This window comes from Papio anubis, chromosome 15, assembly GCF_008728515.1.
Source record: "Papio anubis isolate 15944 chromosome 15, Panubis1.0, whole genome shotgun sequence".
Lineage (NCBI taxonomy): Eukaryota > Metazoa > Chordata > Mammalia > Primates > Cercopithecidae > Papio > Papio anubis.
In genome coordinates, this window is record NC_044990.1 from 79,494,935 (window position 1) to 79,516,556 (window position 21,622).

Genomic DNA, 21,622 nt, shown 5'->3' on the forward strand with positions numbered 1-21,622 from the left:
GGTCAACTGACATAGGAGATAAAGGAATCCTGGAAAAAAGAAAGGGCTGGTGGTGGAAAAGATTGCCAGAAGTCAGATTCTAGACACCACTGAAGAACAAATACACACTCATTCCTCTAAGCTGATTTCAGAGAGGTCCTCCCTGCTCAGGAACACATCCAGCTCTTTCTTCAAGGGCGTGATTACCAGGAAGAGATGACTGCACTTTATGAATAAGAAAGCTTCATTTGAGAAACAAAGATCCCACCAGCTATAACTGCAATAACAACCTTAACATTCAGCCGATGCCAGAGTGTGATTACTCTCAAGGAGGCTTGCCTAGCCAAATGATGACAGTCACAGATGGGCCCCGGGAAGGGGATCCAGCAAGATCCTTGGTGAGGTCCAAGCACATGAATGTGCACATAGCATTTTTGGATAGGGAACTTTCCTTCCCAATAGTCCACTGCAAAATACGGTGGAGAATGAGCATCCTTCCAAGGCCAAAGAGGTTCTTGGAGAAGAACAAAAGCAGTTAGGCAGAAAAGGCAAATCGGTCTTTTGGGTTTAAGATTTCCTCTCTGAGGTTATCTGGGATTAGGGAGTCTACTTGACTTTTGCTTGGACTGAGTAGCTTTAGGTTGCATTTTGATATGGTTTGGTTGTGTTCCCACCCAAATCTCATCTTGGATTGTACTTCCCATAATCCCCACGTATCATGGGAGGGACCAGGTGGAGATAACTGAATCATCGGGGTGGTTTCCCTCATCCTATTCTTGTGATGATTAAGTCTCACGAGGTCTGATAGTTTTATAAGGGGCTTCCCCTTTCACTGGTCACTCATACCTCTTCCTGCCACCATGTGGAGAAGGATGTGTTTGCTTCCCCTTCCACCATGATCATAAGTTTTCTGAGGCCTTCCCAGCCATGCAGAACTGTGAGTTAATTAAACATCTTTCCTTTATAAATTACCCAGTTTTGGGTATTTTTCCATATCAGCATGAAAAAGGACTAATACAGTAAATTCATACTTGGAGGGGGGCTACTATAAGGATACCTGAAAATGTGGAAGCGACCTTGGAACTGGGTAACAGGCAGAGGTTGGAACAGTTTGGAGGACTCAGAAGAAGACAGGAAGATATGGGAAAGTTTGGAACTTCCTAGAGACTTGTTGGATGGCTTTGACCAAAATACTGATAGTGATATGGACAATGAAGTCCAGGCTGAGGTGGTCTCAGGTGGAGATAAGAAACTTATTCGGAACTGGAGCAAAGGTGACTCTTGTTATGCTTTAGCAAAGAAACTGGCAGCATTTTGCCCCTGCCCTAGAGATCTGTGGAACCTTGAATTTGAGAGAGATGATTTAGGGTATCTGGTAGAATAAATTTCTAAGTGACAGATCTTCATGGCAGCCCCGTCTATCACAGGCCTGGAGGCCTAGGAGGGAAAAATGGTTTTGTGGGCAGGCTCCCCCTGCTCTATGCAGCTTTGGGACATGGTGCCCTGCCTTCCGGCAGCTTCTGCTCCAGCCATGGCTAAAAGACACCAATGTACAGCTCAGGCCAATGCTTCAGAGTGCAAGCCCCAAGACTTGGTGGCTTACACATGGTGTTGGGCCTGTGGGTGAACAGAAGTCAAGAACTGAGGTTTGGGAACCTCTGCTTAGATTTCACAGGATGTATAGAAACAACTGGATGTCAAAGAAGAAGTTTGCTGCAGGGTCAGAGTCCTCATGGAGAACCTCTGCTGGGGCAGTGCAGAAGGAAAATGTGTGGTTGGAGTCCACACACAGAGTCCCTACTAGGGCACTGCCTAGTGGAGCTGTGAGAAGAGGGCCACCATCCTCCAGACTCCAGAATGGTAGATCTACTGATAGCTTGCATTGTGTGTCTGGAAAAGCCACAGAGACTCAACACCACTCCAGGAGGGGGGCTGTCCCCTGCAAAGCCACAATGGTGGAGCTGCCCAAGGCCATGGGAGCCCACCTCTTGCATCAGGGTGCCCTGGATATAAGACATAGAGTCAAAGGAGATTATTTTGGAACTTTAATGTTTAATGACTGCCCTATTGGATTTTGGACTTGCATGGTGCCTATACCCCTTTGTTTTGGCCAATTTCTCCCATTTGGAATGGGTATATTTACCCAATGCCTGTACCCCCATTGTATCTAGGAAGTAACTAACTTGCTTTTGATTTTACAGGCTCATAGGCAGAAGAAACTCTCCTTTTCTCAGATAAGACTTTGGGCTTGGACTTTTGAGTTAATGCTGGAATGAGTTAAGACTTTGGGGGACTGTTGGGAGGGTATGATTTTAAATTGAATTATGAAGACGTGAGATTTGGGAGGGGTCCAGACAGAATGATATGGTTTAGCTGTGTCCCCACCCAAATCTCATCTTGAATTGTAGTTCCCATAATCTCCATGTGTTGTGGGAGGGACCAGGTGGAGATAATTGAATCATGGGGGAGTTTCCCCCATCCTGTTCTCATGATATTGAGTTAGCTCTCACAAGATCTGATGGTTTTATGAAGGGACGTCCCCCTTTGCTGGGCACTCATTCTTCTCTCTCTTGTTCCCTTGTGAAGAAGGATGTGTTTGGTTCCCTTTCCACCATGATTGTAAGTTTTCTGAGGCTTTTCCAGCCATGTGGAACTGTGAGTCGATTAAACATCTTTCCTTTACAAATTACCCAGTTTTGGGTATTTCTTCATAACAGCGTGAGAAGGGACTAACACACATTTTATCTGGAGAAAGGAAAAACATGGGCTTTGCTGCCTCTTCTTTCCACATTCGCTAAAGATCTATTGCAGATACCTTCCCTCTTTATGCTTTGGAAGTAAAGACAACCAATAGTTTTTAGGATGAGAACCTGAATTCTTCACCTGGACTGCAAGGTCCTAAGAAGTGTGACACCTTCTTACCCATCCAAATCTTGTACTATGCTAGTACTATGTATCTATCCTTCTTCCAGCCCTGTCATCTTTCCATCACAGGGAAAGCTACCTGAAATGCCCTCCCCTTATCCTACAGATGGAGCCATCACTCCCTTGGGGATGTCTTCCAATATCTCTCTGATGAAGCCATCTCCCACTATTATCTAAGTTGTCACAGGAACACAGGCTCTCCTTCATCTCCCTCATCATAGTCATTATACTCATAGATTTGTGAGCAATTGATGACTGTCTACTTTTCCAGGACCTAAGGTTCGCAAGAGCAGCAACTGTATTTGTTTTGCTTATAACATTCTTCTCAATTACTAGTACTGTATCTTGTACTAGGAATTGAGAACGATCTAATGCTGAGAAAATAGTTCAGGGTGACTGAGAGCTCACCTAGGCTTCATACAGCTCCTGATGCTGAAGGCAACCACTGGTTTAAGAAGGATGCTCACTATGTTCATGAGCATAGCATCTCGTATTAAGGCAAGCCCTTTAGGATGTGTAAATAAGTCTTTCCCAGCATGTCTCTAACATGAAGGGAATGGGAGAATGGATAGAAGGAAACAGGGAAAAACTAATAATATTCCTTGGGATGAGATCAAGGACGACTAACAAAAAGAAGGTAATTATAATAATGCCTACAAACTTGTATAATCTTTCTAGTTCAAGAAAGCCTCAATTATATTATCTCACTTGACCTTCATAATGCCAGAGGAAATAGGTGGATTATGAAGTTATATTGCCCGTTCAGAGCAGGAAACAAAGGATCATTGAAGGCAAATAAATTAGTCAAGGCTGGAAAATGGTGGAGCCTAGACTAGGACCCATATCTTCCAGGCTGTGCTGTCCAACATGGTAACTACCAGCCATGTGGAACCACATATGGGTTATTGAGCACTTGAAATGTGGCAATTTAAATGAAGATATGCTGTAAATGTAAAATACCTACTCAGCCAAAGACTTCACACACAGATACAAGGATGCAACTTACCTCAATAATTTTATATTGCTTACACATGAAAATAATACTATTTTGGATATAGTAGTTTAGAAAATGTAATCATTAAATTGTTAATAATTATAATTACATAAATAATTATAATTAATAAATAATTGCTTCTTTTTTATTGTGGCTTCTAGAAAATTATCCAGTGATATCTGTGGCCATATTTTATTTTTACTGGACAATATGGCCCTAGATTACAGCTCAGTACACCCATAGCTGCAGATTTTGAGTGGGATCTCGGACTGAATGGATGGTGAAGGCACTTTAGGTAAAAGAGTGAGAACACAGGTATAGAGATGGAGAATCATATGCTTTAGAGAAGTGGAGGCTAAATGTCTTATAGAAAATGAAACAGTGGAAGTACTTGAGAATTACATCGTGAAATACTGACTATAGCGAACTGGAATGAATGCTGTATTTCAGCTGAGAAAACAGGATTGTAGTCTTCTGATACTAGCTTGTTGTGTGAATTCGGACAGTTCTCAATCTCTGTTGCAATCTTCCTCTTTCTTTCTTCCTTGTTTTCCCCTTTGGTAAAATGAGGGGTTAAATCAGAAGATCTTGAAGGTCCTCCTCTTTCTAGCTTGCACCATCTAGGGCTTTGAGGGGGCAGGTTTTGCCTGTGTGAAGTGTGTGGGGGTGTGTACATGTAGAACAAGCATGTCTGAGAGTCCATCACAGTCAAAACTGGGCTTTAGGGAGGTCCATCTAACACCTCAGAGCAGGTTGATGTGGAGTAAAATGAGACTGGAAACAGGACTGAGCAGAACTGAACCAAACTGAAATAATCAGCTGAAATCAATTTGACTTCTACGCTTACCAGGAGGGCAAAGTGAAGTACCACCCATACAACGCCAAGTGACGTCACCAGGAGATCGTATCGGTTTCTTCTGCTTTGCCAGAAGCCAGCAGGTGACATTGCTATGATCTTCATGGTAACCTGGAGAAAAAGCAAAGAAGAAAATAAACAGAGGGAGGGTTTAGCACATATTTAAATGTATTAATTTGAGATGCATTATGTGTATGTATTTTTTTTTCAAATGAAGAAAATTCTAAATTATTTGATGTGGACACAATATCTTTTTCATTGAAAATGAGACAAATACTTTAATGCCTTTTGAGGTTTCCTTTTAGGCCTACACTTTCTGTCTGTCTGTCTATTTATTTATTTTTTATTATTTTTTGAGACTGAGTCTCGCTCTGTCACCCAGGCTGGAGTGCAGTGGCGCGGTCTTGGCTCACTGCAGATTCTGCCTCCCAGGTTCAAGCGATTCTCCTGCCTCAGCCTCCCGAGTAGCTGGGGTTATAGGCACGTGCAACCACTCCTGGCTAATTTTTGTATTTTTAGTAGAGATGGGGTTTTACCTCATTGGCCAGGCTGGTCTCAAACTCCTGGCCTCAGGTGATCCACCCACCTCGGCCTCCCAAAGTTCTGGGATTCTAGGAGTGAGCCAGCATGCTCAGTTATGCTATCTATTTAAAGAATAACTATAAACAATGTAGTAACTAAAAAGAAGAGTTTATTACCAAGATATATGATTTTATTTTTGAAGCTAAGTAGCTTACAAATCTGTTCTTTACACTCTCCTCTGTTTTATGACTAGTTCTGATAATGGGACATTTTTCTTCCTTAAGCAGAAGTCCATAGATTTTGGGAAACATCAACCAGTATAGGGCAAAATGAGAATCTGCTTGTATTTCAAGAAGATTGTCCTGGAAAGTGATATTATATGAATCACATGTTAAAATAACCTTGTCTGGGCCAACTTGCTTTGCTACTCTATTGCAATTTGAGTCAATGAATTATAGTGGCTTGCACCATTCCCTCTAAATATTAGAACTCGCATAACTAGACAGGCCAATGTTCAGACACAACAATCGACAGCAGCATTTCTGTAGTTAGAAAAATCTGATGGATAAAGTGATGTCTTTGTTCGAGTTAAGCAGAACCGCTTAAGAAGGAAATATCCTAAGGGCAAAGCTTCAAAGGCAATGGAACACAGAGAGGAGAGTAAGTGGCATCAAAGAGGGATGCTGATTTACTTTAAAACTGTGCACAGATTCCCCTAGAGCTAGCTGACTCATTACAGTACCTCCAGAACAAAGATGAAGGTGAAAACAACTGACATTGTTGCCAAAGGTACGGTCACCGGGTCCTCGACGTCCCACTGCAACAGAAACAGCACACAAGTCATTGCCCACATCCATCGGACACATACAGGCTTGCCCCTCTTCTGCCCACTTTGCCATGACAGTGAATCTTAATTTTTATACCCAAGAACATAACTGTGAATGCATATAGCAGCTCGTGATACTCTCGGATGTAGCAGTGAATACACAATTCATTCCCGGAGCCTTAGGGTGAAACTAAGTACCTTGACAGAGAGCAACACCGACTGGGCCAGGACGAGTAATGCAATTGTCCTCTTAAAAAATGGATGCTGGGTTATGTCATACATTTTAGCTCTAAAACCATCATTATCTAGAAAAGAAAGGTTTGGGCAAGGGCATGTTAGACACAGGTCACATTTACTTTCTTGCCATTTATTTTCTTAAATGCTTATCTTAAAACCCATTACATTTTCCTCCCCAAACAATTCCATCTATTGTGAGGTGTTTTTGCAGCAATGGCTGGCTCTGAATATTTAAAATGACAGTGCATGACGCCGTCTATATTGGAAAGAGAAGTGCATCATTCAATTTCTGTCAGTTTAATACATTTCACTCATATTTTTAAAAGGCAAGCGCAAATATATTTTATTTAAAAAATTCATTTTTTCATTAAGGCTTAGTCTGAGAGCACTGAAGCACAGCTTTTGGGTGGTTGCTTTTAATAGCCTTATGGAGAGATCTGTGGTTTGGAGGCTGTTTCTGTATTAACTTATGCACAGCCTCCCAGCGGCCTCACAATTATTATTTTAATTTAAATCTGAGACTCCTGGGGAATCGTGCACACTAGTGCCCAACATGAATAAAATCAGAGCATCTTGGGTACCCGGGCGAGGTGGGAGATGAAGAGGCTGTGCGATCTTCAGTCGGCTCTTCAGGTCTTCCCATCTTCTCTGATCGACGGTCAGCAAAGCCGTCCCCTTAACAGACAAAGGAAAGCAGGAAACGGCCTTTTGTCATGTGCTTGCACCAAGAACATGGCAGATGGCAGATGGGGTGCGGAGACAAACAGGACTGATATGGGGGCTTGCGCTGACCATGTTCTTCCAACCGTGGTGGTTAGAAAACATGGTCAGAATGCTCAAAGTTGGTCTTGGGAAGAGTTCCCAAAATGATGACCAGGTGTTTCAGAGAGAATTCAGCAGCCTTCAACTTGTATCTTTGGAGATGTGTAATATTCAGGTTTGGGAAAATATAAAGAGGAGTTTCTACATAATTACATTTTCAAAAAAGGACACTCACTCATAGTAGTTAGTTTCCTTTCATTTCATAGCAGCAAAATTATAGCTTGTCAATGCTATGGCTTCTAGTTAAGGGTATTTTGTCTTTCTTTAAAAAATGTCTAATATGTGCAATTGCAAAACTGTTTCTGAGAGATACTAAGTCACAGAGTTTGCATTTCAAGAAATTAGTGCTGTGATAACTGCCTAAATGGAATTCCATATTCTATATAATGGAGTACTTGATTAAAATGCATATGATAAAATTATATTTTATTGCACTGCAGTGCATCATATTTTATCATAACGGCAGAAGTGTAATTTTAAAAACTAGACAAAAACCCCACTCTCCCTTTTCTTACCCAGAGCTAACCACTACTCTTCAGGTGTGCATCCTCCTTACTATGTTTTCAGACTTTTGTGCTTATGTATGTATCAATACATAAGAATTTGTTTTGAATTTTTTAATATTATAGAAGTGCTGTCCAATATGTGATTATTTATGCTGTTTCTTTATACCTTCATTGAACAGTATACTTTCCATACAACTAGATTACTAGATCTAACTTGTTCAACTGCTCACACTGTCCACTGTACAAATATCATAATTTATTCATTTTACATTTATGGACTATAACCAGTTCTGCAATAAGCATCCATGTACTGTCTCACAGTAAATATCTGTGAGGGTTTCTCCATTGTAAATCTCTAGGAGAAGAATTGATGGGATCTAGGAATTTAAACATCTTTACATTTACCAGATGTTGCCAACTTGCTTTCCAAAGAGCGATAACCAAAACAAATCTCCTACCAGCAATATACAAGTGTTACCATATCCTAATATTCTTGCAATACTCGATATTACTAGACATTGTAATCTGACCACTTTGATAGGTATGAAATGTATCTAATGTTTTAATATTAATGAGACGAAACATTTGTATGTGTGTAAATGGTGATGCTTGTATCTTCCTATGTGAATTGCCTATTCATATCCTTTGCTCATTTTTGTATTTTGATATTTACTTTTTAATTGTTTGTAGAGATTCTTTATAAATGCTTGATACTAATCTTTTGTCAATTATGTAAGTTGTAAATATTTTCTCTTAGTTTTGGCTTGTATTTTTATTTTGCTTAGAGTGTCTTTTTTCATTCAGAAAATTTTAATTTAAATATAATCGAGTTTATAACTTATTTCCTTTGTAGATTTTACTTGGTGGCTAATGTGATGAAATCCATAACAACTCCAGGGTAAAAAACAAATGCTTACTAGGGGTGGGGAGGGGAACTAGAATAGGGATAGTCAAATGTTGATTAACAGATACGAAAATACAGTTAGATTGCAGGAAGAAGGTTTAGTGTTCCATGGTAATATAGTATGAATCTAATTGATAACAGTTAATTGTATATTTTTAAATACCTAGAAGAGAGGATTTTGAATGTTCCCAACACAAAACAGGGATAAATGTTTGAGGTGATGGATATGCTAATTATCCTGATTTGATCATTACACATTATAATACATGAATTGAAATATCACACCGTACCCCATAAATACGTACAATAACTATGTGTTGATTAAATACGTACAATAACTATGTGTTGATTAAAAATAATAATAAAAGCAAAAACATTATTTTATATAGTCTTATATAGTAGAGAAATCAGACATTGTCTTATATAGTAGAGAAATCAGAAAAAATCTGTATTACTAGTATAGACTTGGAACTTTTTAAAGAGGTTTCCATTTTCAAAAGAAGACATCTTTTTGTATGATTCTGAATTGTACCCTAAAGATTCCCTCATTTTCTATCTCTGTTGTCTCCATATTTGGAAATTTACCTATGTGCCTTTGGGTATGACTATTAAGATGTGTGCTCCATGAGGGCAAATAACTTTTCTGTGTTTAGTGTTTCAGTTAGTTTGCTAGGTCCTCAGTGTCAAGAGCAGCATCTGGCACCTAGTAGATGCTCAAATACATCTGTTGAATGATTGAATAGTATATAAATGCTGTTACCTGGCAGCTCATGAGATGCTGTCTAAAAAAAAAAAAAAAAAAAACTTGCAGAAAAATAAACTTTTCTAAAAGCCTCACATAATTTAGCAGTTGATACCTCCAATTAACAAATCAAGTTTGTAAAGCTTGGTAATATAATTTCTTGTCAATTTCTCCTTTAAGTGCCCATTTGAGCTGATAGAACATACGCCCCAGATCCCCAAACAGGCCAAGCTGGTCTTTCCTACCTGCAAAACATAAATACAGTGCTGGATGGAGACCTCCCTGGTTATTCTGCTTACCTCAGCCACTTTCTCTAAGCTCAAGTGTTGCAATTAATTATACATTTATTTCCAGTTCCTGAACATTTTATGTTGTTCTATGTATGTTGCTGAATTGTGAGCTGTGATACGTTCTAATCTTCCTGAAATCAGGTGCCTGCTCAGAGGGCTTCTTAACGGTGTTCTGGGCAAGCAGTGCCTAAACTCTCCTGTTAATTGACTGATTAGCTTCTGCTTATGTTCTAGAATTCTCAGTGTCTGCTGCATTACATGGCTCAAACGCATCTAAAAAGACCCTTCTTCCTCTTTCTGCTTGGTATTAAACTAAACACTGTAGGGCTCAAAGCATCTCATTAATGAATGGGATAGGAGTAAAATAAGGGGCTGGGTGACACGATCACTACCGTTCTTTCTGTCTCTAACATCCCATGTTTCTGAGGGTCCAAGTAGAGTCGGGGCCCAAAAGAGGAATTTTTAAATCTCACCCTTTGAAAGCCTGAATGAAATGACATGCTCATTAGCCACACATCAAAGGTGTCAATTGACTGGGTAACTGGTACCACACACGTTGAGCCTGAGGACAGTGAATGACAGATACAGTCCCATGTGTAGCAACAGAAACTGAAGAGCTCTGATGTGAACGCATGGGAATCAGTCCTAGCCGTGAATAACACCGAACAGCACGGTGCTTTACAGGCAGATCTAGCGTCAACTTAATACAGAGTGAAGGCTGACTTTATGATACTCATGCCTTCGAAGAATCACAGAGCCTGCAGTAAGTAATAGGCACCAATTCTGAATTCTGGCCCTGTTTATCATACCTTTTAAGCCTCAGACTAGTCATTGCTTTTCCTGCAACCATGCATTTGAGAGTTGTGAGAATTGACTGAATATATAAAATCTTAGTACACAGTGTGTGCTCAAAAACTGCATGCATTTCTCTTACTACGATTCCAAAGACTGCCTCTCAAACAATAGAGGGCACAGCACAAGTGCCTAGATGAGCAAGTACCTCTCCAAGGAGTGCTAATAGAATGTTCTTCCCCAAACTCACGCTTTGATAGGAAACTACATTGTTGTTTTCCCATTTGTGAGTCTTTGTTCTAATCATTAGAGCTGTTACAAACTCAACAGGCTTCCCGAGTTCACAAAGTATGTCAAGTTCATATGAAATTAGAAAATCTTTTTTTTTCTTTCTTTCTTTTTTTTGAGTCTCGCTCTGTTGCTCAGGCTGGATGCAGTGGTGTGATCTTGGCTCACTGCAACCTCCGCCTCTTAGGTTCAAGCAATTCTCATGCCTCAGCCAACCCAGTAGCTAGGATTACAGGCATGCATCAACACGCCTGGCTAATTTTTGTATTTTTAGTAGAGATAGGGTTTCACCATGTTGGCCAGGCTGGTCTTGAACTCCTGACCTCAAGTGATCCACCTGCCTTGGCCTCCCAAAGTGCTGGGATTACAGGCGTGAGCCACCATGCCCTGCCACAAAATCTTTTTTCTGTGAATTAGGATTTTAAAATTTCTACCAGATTCCCCTCATCCCCATCAAAATTCTGAGTTCACCTACTGAGTTACACAGAAGCATACAATTTACATTTAGTGAAAGTAATATTACCTGTAATTAGTGAATCACTTTCATCTATTGTATTTTAATAACTTGCTGCACATCTTTTCACTTTGAACAATAGGAGATGCGCCTCTCAGTTGTCGGTGAATTAATGACACTGTTACCAAAAGGGTAAATTTAGCGAGAGAACTGTACTCTTAAATGATGGTCTGAAAAGCAGCAATAAGGTTGCTTGTAAAACAGTTATAGAGATTATTTACACCAGTCACATTACAGTTTAACGTGGCTTCATGCTGCGTGTGAAAAGAAAGAAATAGCTCAAAGTGAGAGGCTAGAAAAGGCTAAACCCCGTGGTATCCAAACCAAAAATTCTTACCTTGTTTTCATTGAAATTAGCAATAACTACTCCAACAAAAAGGGTCAGTCCAATCATGCAACCCAGGAATACAAAAACATGAATATAGATTCCATGGATCTGCATAAAGGAAAATACGGTTATTCATCAAGACAAATGAAAGCTGCTCTTGAAGTGTTATAAAGGATTTGATGTGCTTGCTTACCGGCCCCACACGATGAATAATAACATCCCTCACTTCCACCCAGCCTTTCAAGGAGAGAACTTCAAACAATGCCAGCATAGCGTTTCCCACATTGTCGAAATTAAAGTTCCGAGGATTTGCCCTGCAATTCCAACACAGGAATGTTCTGTGAAATTCCAATAAGAAGCACCCGAGGCAAATATCTGTAGCCCTTTCCAGTCATGGGTGTGGGATATGTGTGGGATATGCACACACACACACACACATATACACACACACATCTGTGTGTATATGTATACACTCACACTTTTATACTATATGGCATTCAGTTGCTAAATCATAACAATGCATTGATGTGTTATTATTGTGTTCATTAGGTAATGATGGGGTGATCTCAATGTAAAACAGCTCCAGTTCTAGCTTCAGAGGTTCTGCAACATTTCTACCTTGTCGTGATTACCCTGAGGACTGGACAGATGATTTTATCGATTTACACAAAGAAGCACTGGATTTTGGATGTGGATTTTGAAACAGTTTTGTAACTGAAAACCTTTCTAAAGGCATAAATTACAATTGCCTGCGTTAGTATAGAAAGCGTAGAGTAGAATTTAGTCACTTTATTTCACTTTGTGTCGTCATTGTGAACACAGGACCATAAAGTAGTGATGCATTTAGAGGTCACTGAGACAGCAAGAGGTGTTTGCTTGTAGTCTGTATTTTTCCAAATTACTGTCTTCCAGTTGGATTGTTTTTCTTATTAACTCTGAGTCTTCTCAGTAGACTCTTAGTCTGGTCCCCTTTACGTGTGGTATGCTTTCTACCTCCACCGCTGATTCCTGATTCCTGAACTCATTGACTTATTATTCATTTTCTTTTTTCTTACAGATTCGGGGGGTACGCATGCAGGCTTGTTACATGGGTGTATTGCATAATGCTGGGGTTTGGGCTTCTAATGAACCCGTTACTCAGATAGTGCGCACAGAATCCAACAAGTAATTTTTCCAACCTATGTCCTCCTTCCTTCCTCCTCCCGTTTGAAGTCCCCACGGTCCGGCATTTCCATCTTTATGTTGATGTGTACGCACTGTTAATCTCCCACTTCTTTGGGGGCCAAGGATGTCTCATTTCTTCTTCTTTTAACATGGTTATACTTTTCTCTTCCCACTTATAAAAGTGATCCTTTTTACTAGAGTGTACCTTCTTTAATTGTTATGGTTTTAGCTAACATTTTTGTTGTTAATAAAAGAAGGTTTCAGTGGTTTTTTTTTTTTGCCCCCTCTTTCCTTCTTATTAGAGACTAATTTTAAATAATTAAGATATTCACAACCAAACACTGGAAAATCATGGACTATATTTCCTGAATTTAATGAAGAACTGAGCTCTGGACTATTGACTAGAGTAGGCCCCGTGGAGCCTATTTAAATTATATTTTGATCATTTTTTCGCCCTGCTAGCTCATTTCTCAAAATTTAACCCTCATGACAGGCAACGCTCTGGGGAAAATCTGGTTCTGTACTTTTCTACCATCTTTCGTGTTTTTTAAACTATAGAGACAATCACAAGATGTGCCTTCATAAGTTTTTTGAATATTAAATAGATGAGGCTATAAGAAGAAAACATTAAACTGAAACTGATTTGCTCTTAACGGCCTAGGGCTGATTAGTGGAGATGGTCTTTAATATAGTGCAAAAGCCCCACTCAGAAATTCATATTTTGGAATTCTGCTTTGTATTTTTTATGTATGAAAGTACAAATATATTCTTTTGGATGCTTCCAACAATCTTTCCTTTGGGATGTTTCCACTAAATTTCATATATTTTACAGTAGACAGAAGTTATAAGGATTCTACAGACGCCACAGTTTTCTTGAATAAGGATTTTTTAAAACCAAGTGAACCAGTTCTCAGAGCTGATGTTGGACTTCCATACCTGCTCATTTTCTTTTTGTAGAAGTGCTTTCTCAGCTGAATTTGCAACAACTTAAACTACTTTTATGTTCCATATCTTCTAGAAGTTAGAATATGTGAAAAATACTCTAACTAAACCAAGAAAAACAAAATGTAGCATCAAAGACTTCAACAGTTGGAAGAATTTATCACATTTTTAAAAATAAGTCTTTTTCAGTTTTAATCATGTAAGGTGTTTTCTTATGCTTTGCTCGTGTTAGCAAAATTGCAAAGTTTGAACCTTTACCTATAACTACGGAGTCCTTCAATAAATTCCAAATGTCCTCCATTATTGCCATTTTTACCTGCTACCCTTCCTTGAATTGAAAAGGTTGTCATTCTTTTCTAGTTAATTTGTGAAATACTGTAATCTTGCCTGTCCAATTCAGAAAACTAAGACATTAGTTCTGACCACATAATTTTGTCAGCTTTTTAACCTCCCAGAGGAGGTGCTCGAAGCCCCCCAAGATCATGGTAGGGAGAGCTGCTCTTCCCTTGAGGAACATGGGGGCACCCTGAAGACATGACTGAGCCTCTGCCCTTGGATGTGGAAATGCAGAAAACGACTTTGTCCAAAAACAGCGTGCTGTATCTTACACAACCATCTCTCCTAAAAGAAATCAGAAACGTTGAGCTTCCTACAGCACCCCAACCCTTTTTGCCTTCAGCTTCGGCCATAGAGTTGCCTTAACTTGTAATACCAAATCTATGCCTAGACTTTCCTCTTCATCTGCCTCTGACCCTGCCCCCTTCACCTGGCTAGTTCCTATTGGTTGTCCTTCAAAAGGTAACCTAGCGTGTCTTCTTGTCTGGTCCTTCTCTTTGGCCTTGCATAGTTGGGGTTAGGTGCTTCTCCTGTGTGTCCATTGTACCCTTAGCCTTTTTGTAGGAATCAGAGGCAGGAATACCATGAAGCCAAAGAAACCTAAGTGGTAGGACCCCTCTTTTGTACAGGCCCTTCCAAGACCCTGGTACCCCAAATTGTTTTGGCCTTAAACCCTATAAAACCTGATCACCTTCTGCCTAGAATGTATCACAGTGTAGCTTAAAATTACATGGAGATGAGTTTCGGGTGAGCCAGAGGTAAGCTGAGGGGTTTATCTGTGCAGCATTAAAGCCCTTAACATATTATATAAAATTATTTGTAATTTTATTTTGTTTACCACTAGACTTTAAGCTCCTAAGGGGTAGGGGCCATAGCTTATTCAGGGTCATATCACAGAGACAAGCATACTACCTGGTGAATAGCAAGCACTCAATAAATACATTTATTATAAGCCTGAATACTTTGTTGATTTTTCTCTCATGCATGCCATTTTCCTATATTCCAGACCTCTTCGTAAAATAAGTCACACCATATTTATAATCTATGATATGTTTAATCCTTTTTACTGAGGTGGCTCATCAAGTCTGAGTGATTCAGAAGAAAGTACATTTATTAATCTGAAGAGAGAGTATTGAAACTAGACTGTCTCTGAATTAGTGCATATTTATGTCCTAATTATAATTACCAAAGCATTCCTCTAGGGGTATTCCTAGATATGTTATTTCCTTAATCAGAATTTAGCCAATATAAAATCAAAAAATTTCAGCTTCTAACTCTTGATTAGCTTACTAAAGAAGGAAAGTGTAAAAAGTTATCATGGTTACAGATGACATTTATTAGATCAAAGGTGTCTATTTCACTACAATCCAAGTCACATGATCCTGGAGAAATGGACAAGAGCAATTGTGATGATGTTCAAGGAATGCCTATTTGCTTATGCTTCTAGAATGGCATTGCCTTTGAAACCCCTAATAATACCTTCCATAAAATATTGCATTTAAATTAACTTCGATTTAAAAAATCCCATGGAGCTGGTTGTATGGAATAGGTTGAGTGCTATAGGGTACAACTGGCAGGTTTACTTTTCTCCAAATGTTAGCTTCAAGTGTGTTCCAGCTCCCTTTCTGAATTCTTGCAGAGGTCCCAGAGCTTTTTGGTTATTTTCAGTCATTCAGTTTTATATCCAACTGATCTTGTAACTCATATAACAATCCCATCCTTAGCAGCTCAAGGACCTTGATTTGAGGAAAGGAAGAAAAGTTGGCCACTTTCTTCACTTCCACTCCTCCTCTTCAGGCCACCACGAGATTATCCCATGGCTGAGGTGGGATGCCATTGAAAGAAATGGAGGAATGAAGTTAAAGTCTTGTGCAACCGATACAACTGGATTCTGGCCACAGGTGTTCAAGAGTTTGAACCCCCTCCCCAGCCCAGGAGTGCCTCGTTGTACCTTTCCTCCTGTGAGTGTGCAGTCTCTGGGTCACTCTCAGGTCTGGCTCCTGGAAACACACCTACGAACTCCTTGGATGGGGGTACCCTTTCCCAGCACAAAGCCCTTTGCAGCAGCGCTCAAGAAGACTCAGACGATGCGGTCCTAGGCAGTGACTACTGGGCTCTCCAGGAACACCAGATAACCCTGCTCTCCAGATGGTGATAAGCAGCCTGGCCTACAAGAGTCTCTCTTCTTGCCTTGCCCGTCTCTGATGGTAAGTGATCCCCCTGGGGTACCTCACGTGGCAGACGTGGGAGGCATCCTCCACCTTTCTCTATAGTGAAGGAATGAAATGCCGCAGTGTTCTCTATTCCTGACTTCATTTACTTCCATGATATTATCTTTGAATTAATGAATATTAATAAATTATAACATAAATAACTATGCTATAATTAATTTTTGTTTCATGGAAGTAAATTTTTATGCTCTTTTAATTTTTGTTTCAGTGGAAATTGGATGGCTTTTCTAGTTAGCAGTGAGGCGAGGATATTCTCATGTCTCACATTCCTCTCTCCAAGCTGAAGCCACATACCCTAAATGAACCCTTTTTCTTAGTTCTTGGATATTTTAAAAAATAAAAACCCAATATGCATTATATTGGATTATATATAAAAGCAAATTTCATATTAGAAAAATGCCAAAGAAAGGTAACAGTGAGTTCTAGGGTACAGCTGGGTGAAATGCTATTCCTTTTAAAGAGTTTTGACATTTAGAAAAGAACATCAATTGTGACAAAAGCAGACTTGCTGTGGCTCAGTTGTTATTCTAAGAAATTTTCTAAAAGAAAATTTAAAAAACAGATAACAATTTCAAAGGACAAATAAAGCTGACAGAACACTCAATTTGTCAATGACACAGACTGAGAGATCCACTCATGGTCATTAATAAAACAGATGAGACAGAAGGTACTAGGTATATCTAGCTTTGATCTAAGTGCTTCCGAAACTCAATTTCAAGAAAAAGGAATATTAAAGGGAAAGTTAGAAGCAATCGACTTTGTAACTGATTATTCCTCTCCAGTGTTTGAATAATGGAAATCCTTCAGTGTAAATGGGTTTTAAAATGGAAACAGCTTTATGATTTAGGGTTCTATTATGAGGACATCAGATCCTCCTTTAAAGATAGAAACTCAGGATAAGTTCAGTTTTAATTTGACAGAAAATCCTTTGTTAAGCCTCGCTAATTTTTAAAGCCATTTGAATCCAGATGCATATTTTTGAAGTATTAGAAAATACTGAGATAATATTTCTCTAGTTTCATGAAGCTATGTAGAACTCAGTGTACTACTTGCTCTCTTATTTACCTGATTTCTGTCTTCCAGTATAACCTAGTGTTTCACCCTGTATGACTTAAGATCATTTTCACATCTCTAGCAAAATTACTTTCAGTTACATGCCTTATTATACTTATTTAAAGCCTTATATTGAAAAACACAGCATTCTCCAGAATATTTTTTTTCTAATATACTTACCAAACACGGGGAACCCAAAATCCAGGCTTTTTCTCTCCAGGCCTCAATTTTAAATTTAAGTTCTTTGACACACTGACATTAATTCTGAATATGCCATTGCAGTCTTCCTAAAGTAGAAAAACAAGGGGAGAGGGGGAACCTGGTCAGAAAATGAACTCAGAAAAGATAAAGGATAGGAAACTCTATCTTCTTTGATAGGAATACCAAAAGTCCTTTATCTAACAACAGTGATGTGGACAGCCACCCAGCAAATAGTAACAAAGACTTTGGAGACAGGCAGTTAAAAGTTGATGCTGAGAATATTAGTTAAACAGGCAAAGGACCTGAGTAGACATTTCTCCAAGGAAGATATGAAAATGGCCAAAAAGCACATGACGAGATACTCAGTATCATACGCCACTGCCATCAGGAAAATGTAAATCAAAACCATAATGAGATATCACCTCACACCCACTGAGAAAGCCATAACCAAAAAGTCAGATAACAACAAGCATTGGCCAGGATGTGGAGGAATTGCAGTCCTCTTACTGGAACCCTTACATACCGAGGCGGGTGTAGAATGGTGCAGCCACTTTGGAAAACAGTCTAGCAGGTCCTCAAACCACTAACACAGAGTTACCATATAAGCCAGCAACTCCACACTCCTAGGTATCTACCCAAGAGAAATGAAAATGTATGTCCCTATAGAAACTTGTACAAAATGTTTACATAAGTGTTTTTCACAATAGCCAAAAGGTGGAAACAATCCAGATGTTCATTTTTGAACAAATAGATAAACAAAAGGTGGTCCAGCCATACAAGTGAGTATTATTCAGCCGTAGGAAGGGATGAAGTCCTGATACCTGCTACAACATGGATGATCCTTGAAAATATGCAAATTGAGAAAAAAAGTCACAAAAGACCATATGTTATAATTTTATTCATATAAAAGTCCAGAACAGTAAACTCTGTAGAGACAAAAAGAATATTGGCTGTTGTTTAGGGCTTGAGGTGGAGGCTAGATAAAGAGATGGGGGTAACAGTTAAGAGATATACGGTTTCTTTTTAAGGAGATACAAATGTTCTAAAAGTGGCTGTCGTGTATACAACTCCGTGAATATGCTAAAAAATCATTGAATTGTACACTTCAAGTGGGTGTACTGCGTGGTATGTGGATTACATCTCAATAAAAATGTTAAACGGATTTTTAAAATTAAACATCCATAGGAAATTTTTGACCCATTTCCTATTCTCCCTTTGGTTATTTTTGTTTCTTTGGCCATGATGGTCATATTTTGAACTTAAATCTCTTTTCTGGGTTCAAGGTGTAGATGATAAAATTCTTGATCACTGTTTGAATATTTCAACAGAAATTCCATTTTAATCTGCTTAAAGCCTTCTTTGACCCTAAACCATGTCTCCTCCTAGCCTCCTCCTTTCTGTCCCTGGACCAGCATCCTGGCAGTAGCCCAGCATCAAGCTTAGGGTTCCCTCGGCTTTCCCTGTCCTTCCTGGCCCACGTCTCCATTCTTACTACGATGAGTTCAGTAATGCCAACATCACTTCTTTCTGGATTATCAGCACAATTCTTTAAAATAAGAACATTTAAGTGCAAATAACGCATCTTTAATTTATAAAGCCTGGACAAATAAAAGGAAGAAAACTTACCTACAATTGCCCACAGACAAACACGATGAACATTTTGGAATATACCTTGCCAGTCTTTCTTCCTATACGTATCTGAGCTCATAAAGTTTTCATTCTTCCATCACCCACTTTTTTCAGCTAAAACTTTATTGTGATTATCTTTCCATAACCATACCTTTTTACGTAGAACATTATTTGAAAAGGCTGTGTTGTAGTGTATTATATAAAGGTCCCTTGACTATTCAGCCTCACCGCCTTTTCCAATCTGTCTTCCTGAACCCACCTGAGCCCATCTTTGATTGCATGAAGCAGTCTGGTATCTTGGTGAAAATCCAGGGTGCCTGGACACTAGTTCCCTGCTTCTCCACTTATTAGGTGGGTGACCTTGGACAAATTATTTAATCTTTCTACACCTGTTTTCCTCATTAGGATATGGGTAACAAAAACAGCACTAGGAACAGTGCTTTGTACTTTGTGGGCACTAGGACGTGTCTGATTCCTCTTCTTACCAACCTTTTGTGGTTTCTCTTCTCATCAACAAAATTCCAAACCCCTTAGCCAGGCATTTCAGGTGCTTGAGGATCTCTCCCTAACTTACATTTCTGGCCTTGTTTTTCAGTGTTTTCCTACATGGGCGGGAATGAAATTAACACTCACAATTGAGATTGGGTTAGGTACTTTGCATAAACAAGGTAATCTAATCTTCACAATATCATTGTGTGAGAAGCATTCAAGGCAGACATAGGTTTGGAAGGATTAAGTGACCAGACCAGGCCACCACCTCTCCTAAAGTAGGATTCCAATCTCAGAAGCTGTGATTTCGAAGCCCATGCTCCTTCCTCCTTGTTCTGTCCCTGCCTCCACACTGTGACTCTTCGTCGCATGCTCTGTGTCTTTCTTCACTGCTTGCTCTGCTTGGAAGGTCCTTTCCTGCTCATCTCAAATCCTGCCTCCTCCCTGGAGCCCTCCCAGCACAGTACTCCCAGTTGGAAGCACAATTTCCCATGCTGACATCAAAGATTCCACGTTATTTCTGCTTCTCGTAGGCTTTTGAAAACTGCTGACTTTATATTACTGTTGCTTGAACATGAAACACATGTTCTGATTGGACAGAAAATGCTGCAAAACAGAAGCAAAGACCTCCTAATGTTTCCATTCCACATTTCATTTCACCTATCACAGTGCCTTGGACACAACTGATATTTCATGACTATTTGTCAAAAGGTATCCTCAGCGTTTGTTTACAGGGCTTTGGTGACTAAGTCCTAGGCTCCATATCTATGACTATATTGATCTCATGCCATCTGTTGAGTTTTAAGAAAACAAACAAAGGAGCAGAGGGAGGAAGTGCTCAGCCTCCTACAAAAAAACATGTTTTCCCAACTGGAAACTATGGGCGCAGCAACTCAAGCTTCGCTGTCTTTAAGAGGAACTGTGTGTGATCTAAATGTCGGCGTATCTACTCTCCCCTTTTCTTTGGATTTATCTCTTCTTTTAGTAAGATGGGTTGAAGTCCTCCGATAGAACTGACGTCACCTTCGCTCATATGGCGTTCTTGGCCTTGGCCTCTTATGTTTGGATTTGAGAAGATACAAGGACTCAAGCCCCGTCTCACCATGCCAATTTCTTTTCAATCATTCTGCTTGGTGCTGGTGCTCTCTGTGATGGCTAAGTCTCCTTAGGCTTTCCATCTGAGCCTTGCACAGACCTCACTGCTCTAGGAAACAGGATAAATGCTTCATGAAATCTGTGTCTACGCTCATCTGCTGGCTGCTGTCACCATCAATCTTCAGCTTTGGCTGGGGATGACTAGCTAATGTAAAATCACCATGCTCTTAGGCCACTGTTAATATACTGAGTCATCCAAGATTCCTAGCAGGCTTCATCCTGAAGTGTTGGTATTATCTTTCTGGCCTCTGTTCAGTGTGGATCGAAAATCACTCTTCTTTCCACACACAAGCTTGTGGATGTTTGCGTCAGGTCTCTGTCACTTTCTTTATCAGCTAATTTGATACAGCATGACCGTCAGGCCTCTTCCTTGTTCTGTCTTCTCAGATTTATCAAAGCTCCTGGAATCTCTCTCCCAGTCTGGCCTTTGTTTCAAATTCTCATTATTAATATAATTTATAGTGTATTTTGGCTGGACAAAGATATAACCTGTATTTTGTAACAATTAGAGAACAATTTGTATCATTTAAAATCTGTATTAGATACCCATATTTGCTGGAAATATATAATGTAGTTCAGGTCTAGTAGGCCTTTTGAAGATACACATTTAGGAACTAAGGCATCATTTTATTGGGATCAAAGATAAAATACTTTTCTAGTTTACACATCAGCAGTAGTTGGATTACTTTATTAATCTATTTGTAACATAAGAATCCTAAGAGAATGGGACACAGTATGATATTGCAAAAATTGTCTAATTATTAACTAAACTGTGTCCCCCCCCTTTTTTTTTCTGGAATACACAACTAAATTCCAATCTCCCTTGCAGTATCCCTGCTCTTCACAGAGGAACATGGGTGCAGAGGATTCTCCCACAGCCCATTCAGATGGAGATGG

At 39.5% G+C, this 21,622-nt stretch overlaps 1 protein-coding gene across 6 annotated transcripts in view; it reads right to left on the bottom strand.

Annotated features, from left to right (window-relative positions):
- The window catches only part of NALCN (sodium leak channel, non-selective), a 342,682-nt gene that overhangs the window by 22,246 nt on the left and 298,814 nt on the right, over positions 1-21,622 (bottom strand). For all 6 annotated transcript variants that reach the window (XM_021929744.2, XM_003914045.4, XM_009192178.4 and 3 more), the window contains 7 exons: positions 17,432-17,538; positions 11,719-11,839; positions 11,535-11,633; positions 6,921-7,014; positions 6,301-6,407; positions 6,019-6,093; positions 4,746-4,865 (listed from right to left, as the gene is read on the bottom strand). In XM_021929744.2, coding sequence (XP_021785436.1) covers positions 4,746-4,865; positions 6,019-6,093; positions 6,301-6,407; positions 6,921-7,014; positions 11,535-11,633; positions 11,719-11,839; positions 17,432-17,538 — 723 coding nt within the window. The remainder of the gene's footprint in view (positions 1-4,745; positions 4,866-6,018; positions 6,094-6,300; positions 6,408-6,920; positions 7,015-11,534; positions 11,634-11,718; positions 11,840-17,431; positions 17,539-21,622) is intronic.